Source organism: Indicator indicator, chromosome 4 (assembly GCF_027791375.1).
Source record: "Indicator indicator isolate 239-I01 chromosome 4, UM_Iind_1.1, whole genome shotgun sequence".
NCBI classification, from domain to species: domain Eukaryota; kingdom Metazoa; phylum Chordata; class Aves; order Piciformes; family Indicatoridae; genus Indicator; species Indicator indicator.
In genome coordinates this window covers 34,539,832-34,555,144 of record NC_072013.1, presented here as the reverse complement: position 1 = coordinate 34,555,144, position 15,313 = coordinate 34,539,832, and the positions used below count along the sequence as shown (strand labels likewise).

Here is a 15,313-nt window from a genome sequence, read left to right as displayed (position 1 = left end):
CTCCTGTGTGTTTTAGCAAAGTGCAGGTTTAGTCCTTTTTGTCTTTCCAGGCATTGCTTTTAACTTTTTGATCAATTGATGTTGTTCCGTAACAGGCTGATGACTTCAATGTGCCACTTTGTGATCTGCTCCAAGTCATCTTGAAATGAGGCTGCTCTATCGGGGCCTCTCTTTGAAAACATTGCTTCAGATTTATTCTTTACTCACTTCCCACTATATGTCACAAAAAATGTTCCTTCTGATTAGTTGCAAGCAGGTGGAGATGGGGAAATTCACCTACTCAGAGTGTTGGTTCTGTATCAAACTGGAAACTGTTCTGAAATTTGGGTTCAAATTTGTTGAGGTCTCATCGATATCAGTGAGGTCTGAGGGGAGAATAATGTCACAGCAGTTATTGCAAAGGGAAAGTAATCATGGAATCACAGAATTGTTTTGGTTAGAAGAGACCTTTAAGATCATCAAGTCCATTAACAGTTCTTAACCCAACACTGCCAGGTCACCACCAAACCATGTCCCTCAGCACCACATCTCCACAGCTTTGAAACCTCTTCTGGAATGAGGACTCCACCACTGCCCTTGCCAGCCTGAAGCAAAGGGCTTCAACAACCCTTTTGGAAAAGAAATCATTCCTTATGTCCAACCTAAACCTCCCCTGGGACAACTTGAGGCCATTTCCTCTTGTCCTAGCACTTGTTCCTTGGGAGGAGAAATCACAAACACTTATGAAATGTTGCTCAACAAAAATTAGCCTCATTCACTACTAATCTCATTCACTACTAATTACACAGAAAGCTCTGAGCACTCCAACCCATCACTGCATGTCTGCTTGTCATCCCAGTAATCCCAGTCACAGTGGGGATTGGAAGGGACCTCTGGAGATCATTCAGTCCAACCCCCCTGCTAAAGTCAAGTCACCCAGAGCAGGTTGCCCAGGATCACAATGTCCAGGTGGGTTTGTAGTCTCTCCACAAGATTATCTGTGAGGTCACAGTGTAGCATTTGATATCTAGAATCATAGAATCAGTCAGGGTTAGAAGGGACCACAAGGATCATCCAGTTCCAACCCCCCTGCCATGGGCAGGGACACCTCACACTAGATCAGGCTGGCCAGAGCCTCATCCAGCCTGGCCTTAAACACCTCCAGGGATGGGGACCCAACCACCTCCCTGGACAACCCATTCCAGGCTCTCACCACTCTCATGGGGAAGAACTTCTTCCTCATGTCCAGTCTGAATCTCCCCACTTCCAGCTTTATTCCATTCCCCCCAGTCCTATCACTACCTGACACCCTAAAAAGTCCCTCCTCAGCTTTCTTGTAGCCCTCTTCAGATACTGGAAGGCCACAATAAGGTCACCTCAGAGCCTTCTCTTCTCCAGACTGAACAGCCCCAACTCTTTCAGTCTGTCCTTATAGGAGAGGTGCTCCACCCTCTGATCATCCTGGTGGCCCTTCTCTGGATGCCTTCCAGCATGTCCATATCCCTCTTGTAATAGGGGCTCCAGAACTGGACACAGTACTGCAGGTGGGGTCTCACCAGAGCTGAGCAGAGGGGGAGAATCACCTCCCTTGACCTGCTGGCTACACTTCTCCAGATGCAGCCCAGGATCTGGTTGGCTTTCTGGGCTGCAAGTGCACACTGACAGCTCAGGTTGAGCTTCTCATCCACCAGCACCCCCAAGACCCTCTCCTCAGGGCTGCTTTCCAGCCAGTCACTGCCCAGCCTGGATTCGTGCTTGGGATTGCCTCGACCCAGATGCAGGACCTTGCACTTGGTCTTGTTGAACCTCATGAGGTTGGCTTGTGCCCACCTCTCCAGCCTGTCAAGGTCCCTCTGGATGGATCCCTTCCCTCCAGCATGTCTGCTGCACCACACAGCTTGGTGTCATCAGCAAACTTGCTGAGGGTGCACTCAATGCCACTGTCCATGGCACCAACAAAGATGTTGAACAGGACTGGTCCCAGTGATGATCCCTGAGGGACTCTGCTTGTCACTGGCCTCCCCTGGGACATGGAGCCATTGACAGCCACTCTTTGGGTGCAGCCATCAAGCCAGTTCTTTATCCATCTCGTGGTCCACCTATCAAACCCATGTGTCACCAGTTTGGAGACCAGGATGTGGTGTGGGACAGTGTTGAAGGCTTTGCTCAGGTCCAGGTAAATCTCACAGTTATTCATAATTTGCAGCATTCCTGTGCACAACACTCATCTATTAAATGCACCATTAGTTGCCATAGAAACGAATTTTCCTTGATTAATGTTTTCAAATGCCATATCCCTGCCCAGGTGAAGCTAACTGTGGGTGGGCAGATGCTGCCTTTTTTCATCAATTGCTGCTTTCAGGATTTTAGCCCCAAGTTGGTTTGGATTTTTAAACACAAAGTACTCCTGCTGTTTTGGAATGAGGCCAACACAGAATCATAGAATGGCTTGAGCTGGAGGGGACCTTAAAGATCATCATGATGAGTCCTGTTCTGTTTGTGGCTGGCCCGTGGTCTGTGTCTGATTGGCTGGAGCCTGCAGGGTGTCCCTTGAGGAGATCAGTTGCAGTGTCACCCTTTGAATCCATCCTTTTGCCATATGATAGCCTAGGAACCAATTGTTGTGCTGTACCTATGACCAGAGGTGTGTAGGGATGTGCTACAGCCACTTACTCCTGTGATGGAAATAAGCTGTTGTCAAGGGATGAGCTGGCCACCAGAGGAGTGCCAGAGGTTGTCCAAGAACGCCTCTGCCTTCCCAAAGGGAAGGAGGGAGAGAGACTGAATGGGTGGGAAAGAAACTCAACTAATTGGGATGGAAAGAAGAACAATCCCATGAACAGAAACAATGAGACACAAAACAAGAGCTAACCCAACCCCTGACAGCAGTGATGGCACCATTGGCACCACTGATGCTGGGGGCAGGCACAGAGCAAGTCCCAGCCTGGACTCAGTAGCAAATGGGAACCAGAGTTCAGCTGAGGGTCACCTGTCCTGTCCACTCCTCCCCACAGGTGCCACCTCTGCCTTCCTGCCCCACAAGCTGGGGCACAAGCTGTGGCTATGCCCTTGGTGTGCAGTGGAGCAAGTGTCAGGCAGAGGCTTTCTGCAGCCCAGCACTCGGCAGAAGTTCTCCCCATCAGCTTCTCCCTGCAAGAAGTGGCCCCTGGCTGTGCAAACCTGTCCTGAATGCCAGAAAGTGCCTCACTGAGCAGAGACTGAGCTGGGAATTCACAGAACTGACCAGAATTGGGTCTGCTCCAGCTCAAACCAGGACATTGATTAAGAGAAGGCAAATTTCACAAGGCAACTAGTCCAGGGGACTGCAGCTCCCATGTGTCAACATGTAAATTTTCACTGCAAAAAGCTATAAAGTCTTAGCCATTTTTTTTCCTTATTTTTTTACTTTCTGGAGCACTAAAATGGAATAAAAATTTAATAGGAAGGTCATAAAAAGGCTAATGTTCAAACACAGCCCTGCCAAGCTTCCTGTATTTTGCTGCAGAATCACACATCTGAGACCACCAAAACTATCCCCCTGCTTTTGGGCAATTAATCAGCAGGAAATATTCTGACTCTTGGAGAGCTGTAACAAGCTCAAAACTAGAGATCAAGAGTGGAGGCCAAGATGTTCGCTGACAAAGAAAATCTATAAACAGGTGAACTCAGGCAAAATCAATTTTTTTTATCCTGAATCCCAGAGGAGAAAATAGAGATTTCTATGAAAAAATAAGGCAGCCATGTTGTTGCTTTCTTGAGAAGATGTTTCAGTGGAACAGTTCTGAGGGTTAGTTTTTGATTCAGCAGCCTTGTTACAGCTTGAGATGGCACTTTTCAGAGCTGGTCCATAGCTTTTCCTGATGGATAACAGCTGGCTTTCTTTGAAGGCCAGGCTGGATGAAGCCTTGAACAAGCTGGGCTAGTGCAAGGTATTCCTGCCAGTGCCAGGGGAGTTGGGAATAGATGATCCTTACCATTCTACTAATCTTAAGCTGCCTTAAGCCTCCAGGCAGGCAGGTTTGAGAAGCATCTTTGATTTCATCTGCACCAAACCTTACCAGCTGCTGGTAAGCTTTGCTGGAAGAGATATCTGAATGAGTCATTGTCCAAGGCAGCTCCCTGGAAGCGTCACTCCACCTTTATCCTGCTCCTTCCCTGTCTTTCAGGACATGGTCTAGTGGTCATGGAGATATTGGGTAGGTTTGACTTGATGACCTTAGAGGTCTTTTCCCAACCTTAATGATTCTATAATTCTTTTCTACCTGCACAAGAGCTTCCAGCCAAAAACACAGCATGTCAAACACAGCTGCATCCAGAACCAGCTGCTTTGGATGGTAAAAAGTTGTTCAATAAGCTTGGATAAGAAAAGTTTGGAAAGAGTGAACGAATCCAACATAACAGGCACCAAGAGACATGGAGTAGTTTCAGAGAGGTTGCTGGGGAAGGCAGCCAGCATGGGGTAGGTCCCCTTTCCACCAGGCTGAATAGCACCTTAGAGAATCATAAGATAGTTTACATTGATTTTAGGTTGAAAGAGACCTTTAAGAGACCCATCACTGCCAAGTCCACCACTAAATCATCAGCACCCTATGGCTTTGAAACTCCTCCAGGGATGAGGACTTCACCACTACCCTGGGCAGCCTGGGCCTTTTGAAAATGAAATTGTTTTTCATGTCCAACCTAAACCTTCCCTAGGGCAACATGTGGCTGTTTCCTCTTGTTCTTTCTCTTCTCCCAAGGAAGAAGTGACCAACCCCCACCTGGCTCCAACCTCCTTCCAGGGAGTTGGAGAGCAATGAGGTCTCCTCTCAGCCTCCTTTTCTCCAGCCTTTTTACTCCAACCCAATTTCCCAAGAGTCCTCCAAGCTCTTGTGTGCCCCAGCTGGTCATTCTGGTGCATAGTGTCTATTTTTAGTTGTCCCCATCCTCAGATTTGTTCTTTATTTCCTTTTACCAACCTCCATGGATCTCAAACACTCACATCAGGACCTCATGTTTAAGTACCATGTAGTTGTGTTGACATTAATATCACACTCCAAGCCAATCACTCAACAACAGACAAACTCTTCTGCTGTTGATGTTTCTTCTGCCACAACCCAATATCAAACTAACAGCCCGGACAAGTCCTCCCCCAACAGATCCTCTCACACTGCTGTCCACCACCCTGCACCAGTCTAGCCCTCAGGAGAAGGTAAAACCAACATCTCAGAGACTGACAGCAAAAGAAAAGATGTGGTGACAGTAGCCACCTGCCAGTGGGCATGGTGGGGGCTCACCTGTGGTCGAGGATGGCCAGTGACCAGGCAGGTCAGCTCCAGTGTCTCGCCCTCCCGGATGGTGTAGACCCTCTCTGAGTAGCGTTCCTCCTCGATGTTGCAGGCCAGGCCTGAGTGCACGATCCGCACGGTGGGGGGAGCTGCAAGAACCAGAGAGGGAGAGAGCAGTGAGTACCAGCACCTGCACTGAGCCACGGGATGGCAGACGTCAGAAGGGACCTCTGGATATCATCCAGACCAGCCCCCTGCTAAGGGAGGGTCACTCACAGCAGGTTGCTCAGGATCACAATGTCCAGGTGGGTTTGGAAGACTATATCTTCCACTATATCAAATCTCCCTGTGGAAAGTGTCCCTGCACATTGCAGGGAGGTGAGACTAGATGATCTTTAAGATCCTTTCCAACCCAAACCAGTCTATGATTCTATAAAGGACACTCCACAACCTCTTCGGGCAGCTTGCTCCAGGACTCCAACACCCTCACAGGAGAAAAAACTCCTCATTTTCCGTGGAATCTCATGGGTCCCAATTTGTGCCTGTTGCCCCTTGTCCTGTCACTGGGCACCACTGACAAGAGTCTGTCCCCATCCTCTTGTGCCCCACAGGTCCTTTAGTTCTTGCTGAACATTGAGAAAATCCCCTCTCAGGGTGCTCTTCTCCAGGCTCAACAGTCCCAAGTCTTTCAAACTTCCCTTCTCATAGAGATGCACCAGGCTCCTCAGCATTTTTGGAGATTCCACTGCACTCTTTCCAAGCACTTCCTTCTCTCTGTTGAAGTGGGAAACCCAGAGTGGAACCCAGTACTCCAGATGTGGCCTCACTAGGGCAGAGTAGAGGGGAAGAAGAACCTCACTCAGCTTGCTGGCTGCACTCTTCACCATGCATCCCTGCCTTTGCTAAGATCTTTCCCACTGCAGCAGCTTGGGATCCCTGTATGCCCCCAGCCTAGAGGCCCATTGCTGGAGCTGAGTATGGAAAAGATCTTTGCTTACTCATCACTTGGCAGCAGCAGAGGTTCCACACTATTTATGAACACCCAGCAATCCTCTGAATGAAACCTTCACAAGCTCATTTGCATGCCAGTTATTTTTTTGTTTCTATTTCCAAACCAACTCTACATTCCTGTTCATTTTTTTTTATTAGATATCTTTCTAAATGTATTATCACACTCATTATGCAAATGAGGAGCCTTAATTAAACCATTCAATTTAAGCAGCAGAAACAGTAGGGACTGATGCTGTTCCCTTTCAATGTCGATACCAAAATCCTGTTGCTGTCAGAGGGATCAGGATTGGGACCAGAGGTTAAGTTCAAGCAGAACCTTTACTTTGATTTTCTTGTAGAGACAACCTGAGCTACAGGATGAGAAGCTGCTCTACCTGTTGTTGGTGTAGGAGAACTTAGTGCTGTTGCTAATCCCACAGGTACAAATTACAGCTCTGCTCCACACATCTCCAAAGCATGTTCCTTGGCTCTACCCCTCCATTTCTCAACCATGAAATTCACAGCTATTAAAATATCTGGAAAGTGGATCAATAGGATGAGAAAGTCGAGTTCCAGTCCTACTGCCAAATCCAGGAACATCAAGAGAGAAAAAGTAATTCCAGTGGCTTTTAAAGACCAAACATTTCATCCTCTCTGCTTGTCACTCCTACTGCCTGAGTAGGATCATAGAATAGTAGGGGTTGGAAGGGACCTCTGGAGATCATGCAGTCCAAACCCCCTGCTAAAGCAGGATCACCAAGGGCAACTAAGACAGAAAGAGATCCAGATGAGTCTTGAAAGTCTCCAGAGAAGACACCACAACCTCTCTGGACAGCCTGCTCCATGGCTTCATCACCCACACAGCAAAGAAGTTTCTCCTGATTTTGAGGTGGCACTTCCTGTGTTCCAGTTTGCTTCCATTGCCCTTCATCCTATCACAGGATACCACTGAAAAGAGATTGGCCCCTTCTTCTTAACAGCCAACTTTCAGATATTTATAAACTTATCTCCTCTCAGTCTGCTCAAAAGTCTGCCTCCACTTTTCTTATCAGCACCTTTAAGCTCTGAAAGGCCACAAGAAGATTTCCCTGGAACCTTTTCTTCTCCAGGCAGAACAGCCCTGACTCTCTCAGCCTGCCCCCACAGCAGAGAGCTTCCAGCCTTCCTATCATTGCTGTGGTCTCCTCTGGGCCCACTCTAACAGGTCCATGCCTCTGCTATGCTGAAGACTGCAGAGCTGGCCCCTGCATTGCAGGTGGGGTCTGAGCAGAGCAGAGGGGCAGAATCCCCTCCTTGGACCTGCTGCCCACACTGGGGGTGCAGCCCAAACCAAGGTTAATGTATGACCTTAAATAGTCTGTTAATCCTCAATTGTTATATATACTTTTTTTTTTTTTTTTTTAAGTAGAGCAGGGCCTACACATCAGGATTTCCAGTGTCTTGGGACATGGAGCATCCTCTTTGATCTACCATGTCCAACAACAAGTATTCTGGGTCCTAACTAGGGCTTTTATCATCTCCTACCACACAAATAACTAAATACTGACATGTTAAATCAGAACTTCAGAGCAGAAAGGTAAAACAAGGTTCACCATACATCATACGCCTTCAGATAAAATTAGAAGAGTCAGCAACATTATCCCAACATCCTGCTGCCTTTTAAACTCAGATTACATTAATATTGCATTTTTGTTCATATTATATTCATATAACTTCAAATTGCATTTGAAGTGTCCTTCATTTTAGTGTCTACACCACTTCTACATGTCCATTAGGTTTGAGAAAGCAACAGAGAAAAGAGAAAATACCTGCTGGTATTATTAGGAGAAAAAAATACTCTGGTTTAACAAAAGATCAAAAGAATCAAGTGAAATAAAGACTACTCCTAGTTCCTTAAGTTTTTAAGACTTATGGTTCAGCAGCCATGGCATAATTATGAGATGTCACCTCCCTCTCCACTGCAGGAATATTCATTACAGCTCCTTCTGAAATATGCCCTCAAGAATTTAATGCCAGGCAAGATGTTAAAGTCACAGAGCCTCAGCATTTATTCTGTTTGTGGCACTTGAGGAGAATTTGTCTTCTGATCATACACAGTAAATATTGCATGAAGGGATCCATCATGGTGATGTTCCCAGCAATGCATACACTGGTGAAGGAAAGCTCAGAGTCAGGTCAGAATGAATCATAGACTGGTAGGGGTTGGAAAGCACCTTTAAGAATCATCTAGTCCAAAGCCCTTGCTAAAGCAGGGGCACCCACAGCAGATTGCCCAGGATCACAATGTCCAGCTGGGTTTGGAATCTCTCCAGAGGAGACTCCACAACCTCTCTGGGAATCCTGCTCCAGCACCCTCACACCAAACAAGTTTCTCCTCATCTTCAGATGGAAACTTCTGGGTTCTAGTTTGTGCCTGTGACACTTGTCCTGTCACAGGACACCATTAAAAAGAGACTGGCCCCTTCTTCTTGACACCCACCCTCCAGATATTTTTAAAAATTAATAAGATCCCCTCTCAGGCTGCTCTTTTCCTGACTCAACAGCCCCAGGTCTCTCAGCCTTAAACCATATGGAAGAACAATAACAGCAGAATGAAAATCCACCCCACCATGCTTCTACTGCAACGGTGATTTTCATCCCGCAGAAAAGAAGGCTCCAAAGAAACCTTATAGCAGCCTTCCAATACCTGAAGGAGGCTATGGGAAAGCTGGGGAGGGACATAAAAAAGGGCCTGCAGTGATGGGATAAGGGGCAATGGCTTGATGCTGGAAGAGGGGAGATTTAGATTGGAGATTAGGAAGAATTTCTTTCCAGTGAGGATGGTGAGACACTGGAACAGGTTGCCCAGGCAGGCTGTGGATGCCCCATCCCTGGAGGTGTCCAAGGCTAGGTTGGACAGGACCTTGAGCAGCCTGGTGTAGCATGGTGGGGGTTGGAAGTGAATGATCTTCAAGGTCCCTTTCAAGTCAAACCATTCCATTACTCTATGACATGTGGCACCATAAGATTTCTTCTTTCAGAGGCAAAAATGGGGCTAGCTCAATCTTTCACCACATCTTGGCCTATATTGACATTACATAGGCCTTTGCTCATGAGATACAAGTGACCACTTCAGTAATCCAAATCACTTTTTATTTAAAGTCCTGCAATGAGACAAGGATCTCAGCCTACACTTGGGCCCTTCAGTCCAAGAAAAGACATTGAGGTGCTGGAGCAGGTCCAGAGAAGGGCAGCAAAGTTGAAGGTCTGGTGAGGAGTGGCTGAGGGAACTGGGGTTGTTGAGCCTGGAGCGAAGGAGGCTGAAGGGAGACCTCATTGCCCTCTGTAGCTCCCTGAAAGGAGGTGGGAGCTTGGATTCTGTCATCCCAAGAATCAAGTGATAGGATGAGAGGAAGTGGCAGGGGAGTTTAGGTAGGACATGAGAAAAAAATTTATTCCTCCAAAGTGTTGTTAAGCCCTGGCCCAGGCTGCTCAGGATAGTGGTGGAGTCCCCATCCCTGGAGGGATTTCAAAGCTGTGTAGATGTGGTGCTGAAGGACATGGGTTTGTGGTGGACTTGTCAATGTTGGGGCAATAATTGGATTTAATGATCTTAAAGTTCTCTTCCAAGCAAATCATTCTATGTCTGAAGAGTTATCATGGCCTTTTTCGTACCCCTCTCTGAACTGGAGCACACCTCCCCTTCCAGAAACAGCCACTGACTGACAGGTACAAAATATCACAGCTTTTAATACTTACTTTTAATGCTAATTTAAGCCATTAATTTTAAAACCAGTTTTTAACCCTTACCCAGCAGGATGACCAAGAAGCAGCAGTTCCAAGATTTATAAAGGATGGGCGGAAAAAATAAAATAAACCTACCTGTTCCTAGAAACAGCTTTATAGTTCCCCAGCTCTATAGATACTTTGCTGATAAGCTTTGTAGTGTCAAAATTAGGTCAGGCACTGACAGCAGTGTTGGGAAGCAGCAGTGTGATTTAATTAGCTCCATGCCTTCTTCTCTTAGTCCTATCAATCAAGAGGCTTCCTGAGCTCCGGAAACACAGTTTAAATCACAGAGATGAGGGCAAATATCAAACAAGGTGGGAAACGTCAGTCCAACCAAGGAGAAAAAGAGTTGATTTGATCCTTCTCTTGCTACTCTGGTGGGTAAGGTCAGCTCAGGGCCAGCTCAGAAGAGGAGAATAGACCACAGATGCTACCATGTGCATAAAGTGAAAATATGCACAAAACAGTTGTTACTGATGCACAGAATCCCACGTGGTGAGGGTTGGTAGGGGCCTCTGCAGATCATCCAGCCCAACCTGCCTGCTTAAAGCAGGGACACCCACAGCAGCTTGCCCAGGATCAAAATGTCCAGCTGGGATTGGAATCTATCCAGAGAAAGAGACTCCACAACCTCTCTGGGCAGCCTGTTCTGGGGGTCCAGCACCCTCACACCAAACAAGTTTCTCCTCAGCTTCAGATGGAACCCCCTGGGTTTCAGTTTGTGCCTGTTGTCCCTTGTACTGGGCACCACTGAGAAGAGTCTAGCCCCTTCTAGCACCTTCTTTGACCTCCACTCTGTAGGTATTGATCATCATTGATAAGATCCCCCCTCAGGCTGCTCTCATCCACGTTAAGCAGCCCTGAGCTACAGACCATTCCCAGCTATCACTTCATTAGTGGACTGAATATCTCTTTACCAACTTCCAGTTGGAAAAGGACTTCACAAATCCCACATCACCTGCAGCAAAATCCTCTAAACTCCACATTGATGAGATCTACTGCCATTGGGCAGTACCTTCATTATGGCAATACCACTGAGATTCCTGGTCACTTCATTTGCAATTAGTGGCATTAAGAGCTGAAAGGAGTATGAGAAAACTCAATTCCAGGAGCTGCAACCACATTTGCAATTACTTTAAATCTTCTCTTTCTAAAACACCACCAAAAAAAGAAGATTATTTTCTACTTATTATGCTGCAGAACTGCATAAAATTCACTGGGGGCTTCAATCTTGTTAATTTGTTTTATATGGAAAGGCTTCTAGTGCAGAGGAGCAAAGTGGAAACATAAGACAGCAGAAGCAAGAGATGTCCATGTGCAACCATGGGCTGAGGATATGATGGGCTCTGTGGATTGTCCTGGAATATCAGAGCTACCATCATCCATCAACCTTTTCCTAATGCATCCACATTTCTCATTACTACTTCTACCTGAGCTGAGCTACCAGAAAGTCCTCACTCTAAGACCATCTCTGCTTCTGGTTCTGCAGGAGCAAAAGGCTACCAATGAAACTTGCTGAGTCATGATCATGTGTCCCTGCCAAAGCAGAAAATTAAGAATCATTTCCTCTATGCTCTTGTAGGAATTTATCTCCTGTCCTGCCTCTTGCTCTTTCTTTCACACATCAAAAGGTCAGCTAATCCAATTCAAAGAAGATGGACTGCTCTTCTCCACACTGCAGGACCACACAAGCTCTGATAAGATTTACAGAGATTGGCTGCTAAGTTATTCACTCAAAAGAAACGGGAAAACAAGGTGGGTACTTCTGCTTCAACCAGTGCTGCACACGAGACATATGGCAGGAGTCTTTCTCTGGATCTTGCAGATTGTCCTAGTTTCATCTGGGAAAGAGCTAATTGTCTTTTTTAATTGGATGATTGCTTCTCAGTAGAATCATAGAATGGTTTGGGTTGAAAGGGACCTTTCGAGGTCATCTAGTCCACCTTCCCTGCAGTCACCAGGGACATCTGCAAGTAGAGCAGGTTGCTGAGAGCCTCAGACAACCTGACCTGGAATGGTTCCAGGGATGGAGCATTTAGCACCTCTCTGGGCAACCTGGGACAGGTGGGGTCTCAGCAGAGCAGAGGGGCAGAATCCCCTCCCTGCTCCTGCTGAGGATCAGCCCCAGACATGGCTGGCTCTGGGCTGTGAATACTTGGTGCCAGCTCATCTCAAGCTTTTCACCCACCAGTACCCTAAGTCCTTCTCCACAAGACTTCTCTCCAGCCCTTCATCCCCCAGCCTTGATTGATACTGGGGACTGACCTAGCTGAGGTGAAGGACCTTATGCTTGGTCTGGTTGAATCTCATGAGGTGCATGACACCCTTAAACTGCCAATTAAAACTGATCACAATTTCTTGTGCCACAGAAATCTCCTATTTTACACTTTCTGTATTAAAATAGTGGTGCCTGCAATTGGTAATTTTAATGTCCTAGCCTGTTACTTCAGCATGCTCAGAGAATGACCCTGTCATGATTTGTTAGTTGATAGAATTGTTTTGGTTGGAAAAGACCTCTAAGATCATCAAGTCCAACTGTAACCTAAGACCACAATGGTCATTAAACATGTCTTGAAGTGCCATGTCCACATGGTTCTTGAACACTTCCAGAGATGCTGAGTCCACCACCATCCTGGGTAGCCTGTTCACCTGACCACTCTTTCAGCAAAGACATTTTTTCCTAATACCCATTCTAAACCACCCTGCCATAATTTCAAGCCATTTCCTCTCATTCTATCATCTGATACCAGGGAGAAGAGACAGCCTTCCCTCACAACAACCTCCTTTCAGGTCTCCCCTCAGCCTCCTCTTCTCCAAAATGAACAACCCCAGTTCTCTCAGCCACTCCTCACAGGACTTGTTCCCCAGGCCCTTCACCAGCTTTGTTGCCATACCACAACTCAGGTTGATACATCCTTTGCACACAACAAACATGGCATCTTTGCAGGACAGAATCATAGAATCATTTTGGTATGAGATCACCAAGTCCAGCCACTAACCCAACACTGCCAAGTCTAACACAAAACCATGTCCCTCAGCACCATATCTATATGGCTTTTAAATCCCTCCAGGGATGGAGACGCCAGCACTTCCCTTGGATTACAGTGATTTGGGGTGAATTGTAAAGACAAGCATAGAGAGAAACCTTCCCACACTCCATCTTCCTCCCTGAACAGCTCTTTCAGCAGTTTGCAACCCACACATTGTAGGCAGGGGGTTCAAGAAATCTTCTAAAATACAAAATCATCTACAAGGGAGGGATTAATTGAAGCAACACTTTGCAGTTCCTGGCATCACCAACCAGATGATGCTGCCAGACCATTTTCAACATTATTATGCTCTAGGAGTAACCTCTTACTTATTTGATTCTTCTAAGCATTGAGTAATATATTGACTTTCCAATACCTAAAAAGCTAAAGAAACAAAAATCATTTTGATTGGAAAAGACCTTTAAGATCATGCATGATGGCCACACTCAAAGAGTGGCTGTCAATGGCGCCATGTCCCAGGGGAGGCCAGTGACAAGTGGAGTCCCTCAGGGATCATCACTGGGACCAGTCCTGTTCAACATCTTTGTTGGTGCCATGGACAGTGGCATTGAGTGCACCCTCAGCAAGTTTGCTGATGACACCAAGCTGTGTGGTGCAGCAGACATGCTGGAGGGAAGGGATCCATCCAGAGGGACCTTGACAGGCTGGAGAGGTGGGCACAAGCCAACCTCATGAGGTTCAACAAGACCAAGTGCAAGGTCCTGCATCTGGGTCGGGGAAATCCCAAGAACAAATCCAGTCTGGGCAGTGACTGGCTGGAAAGCAGCCCTGAGGAGAGGGACTTGGGGGTGCTGGTGGATGAGAAGCTCAACATGAGCTGTCAGTGTGCACTTGCAGCCCAGAAAGCCAACCAGAGCCTGGGCTGCATCAAGAGAAGTGTGGCCAGCAGGTCAAGGGAGGTGATTCTCCCCCTCTACTCAGCTCTGGTGAGACCCCACCTGGAGTACTGTGTCCAGTTCTGGAGCCCCTATTACAAGGGGGATCTGGACATGCTGGAAGGCATCCAGAGAAGGGCCACCAGGATGATCAGAGGGCTGGAGCACCTCTCCTATAAGGACAGACTGAAAGAGTTGGGGCTGTGCAGTCTGGAGAAGAGAAGGCTCTGAGGTGACCTTCTTGTGGCCTTTCAATATCTGAAGGGGGCTACAAGAAAGCTGGGGAGGGACTTTTTAGGATCTCAGGTAGTGACAGGACTAAGGGGGATGGAATATAGCTGGAAGTGGGGAGATTCAGACTGGACATGAGGAAGAAGTTCTTCCCCATGAAAGTGGTGAGAGCCTGGAATGGGTTGTCCAGGGAGGTGGTTGAGGCTCCATCCCTGGAGGTGTTTAAGGCCAGGCTGGATGAGGCTCTGGCCAGCCTGATGTAGTGTGAGGTGTCCCTGCCCATGGCAGGGGGGTTGGAACTAGATGAACCTTGTGGTCCCTTCCAACCCTGACTGATTCTATGATCATTGTGCCAATCCATTAACCCATCACTGCCAGCTCACCACTACACCAAGTCCCTCAGCACCACATCTACATGCCTTTGAAATCACTCCAAGGATGGAGACTGCACTATTGACCTGGACAGCCTGGGCCAATTAAGAAAAGCATGACCAACAGGCAAGGGAGTTTCTCTTGCCCTATGGAGCCCAAATCTAGAGTATTGTGTCCAGTTCTGGGCTCACCAGTTCCGGAGAGACAGGGAACTACTGGAGAGGGTTGGGCAGAGGCTACAAAGGGCATGGAGCAACTCTGTGAGGAAGAAAGGCTGAGAGACCTGGGGCTGTGAAGCCTGGAGAAAAGCAGACCCAAAAGGAGTCTTCTCAATGCTCAGAAAGAGCAAAGGACCTGTGTGAGACAAGAAGATGGTGCCAGATTCTTGTCAGTGGTGCTCAGCAACAGGACAAGGGGCAATGGGCACAAACTGGAACCCAGGATATTCCAACTGAACAGGAGGAGAAAATTATTTGGTGTGCTGGTACAGGAGCCCTGGAGCAGGCTGCCCAGAGAGGTTGTGAAGGGTCCTTCTCCAGAGAGATTCCAAACCCAGCTGGACATTGTGATCCTGGGCAAGCTGCTGTGGGTGCCCCTGCTTGAGCAGGGGGGTTGGATTGTGTGATCTCCAGAGATCTCTTCCAACCCTTTACTATCCTGTGATTCTGTAAGTATTCCCAGAGCTCCTCCTTCCCTTGCTCATGGGGAAGGCATGTCTCTTCACCCCACATGGCTTGTAGAAGCACAAAAGAAGGTCAGATTTGCCTGAAAGCATGGCCAC

General features: G+C 47.3%; 1 protein-coding gene across 1 annotated transcript in view; it reads right to left on the bottom strand.

Annotated features, from left to right (window-relative positions):
• Positions 1 to 13,761, bottom strand: part of MDGA2 (MAM domain containing glycosylphosphatidylinositol anchor 2) — a 225,200-nt gene extending 211,439 nt beyond the window's left edge. The window contains exons 1-3 of the mRNA XM_054400689.1: positions 13,738 to 13,761; positions 13,588 to 13,639; positions 5,256 to 5,395 (exon numbers count right to left, since the gene is read on the bottom strand). Of these exons, the coding sequence (XP_054256664.1) occupies positions 5,256 to 5,395; positions 13,588 to 13,639; positions 13,738 to 13,761 (216 nt within the window). The remainder of the gene's footprint in view (positions 1 to 5,255; positions 5,396 to 13,587; positions 13,640 to 13,737) is intronic.
• Positions 13,762 to 15,313: the final 1,552 nt, after the last annotated feature.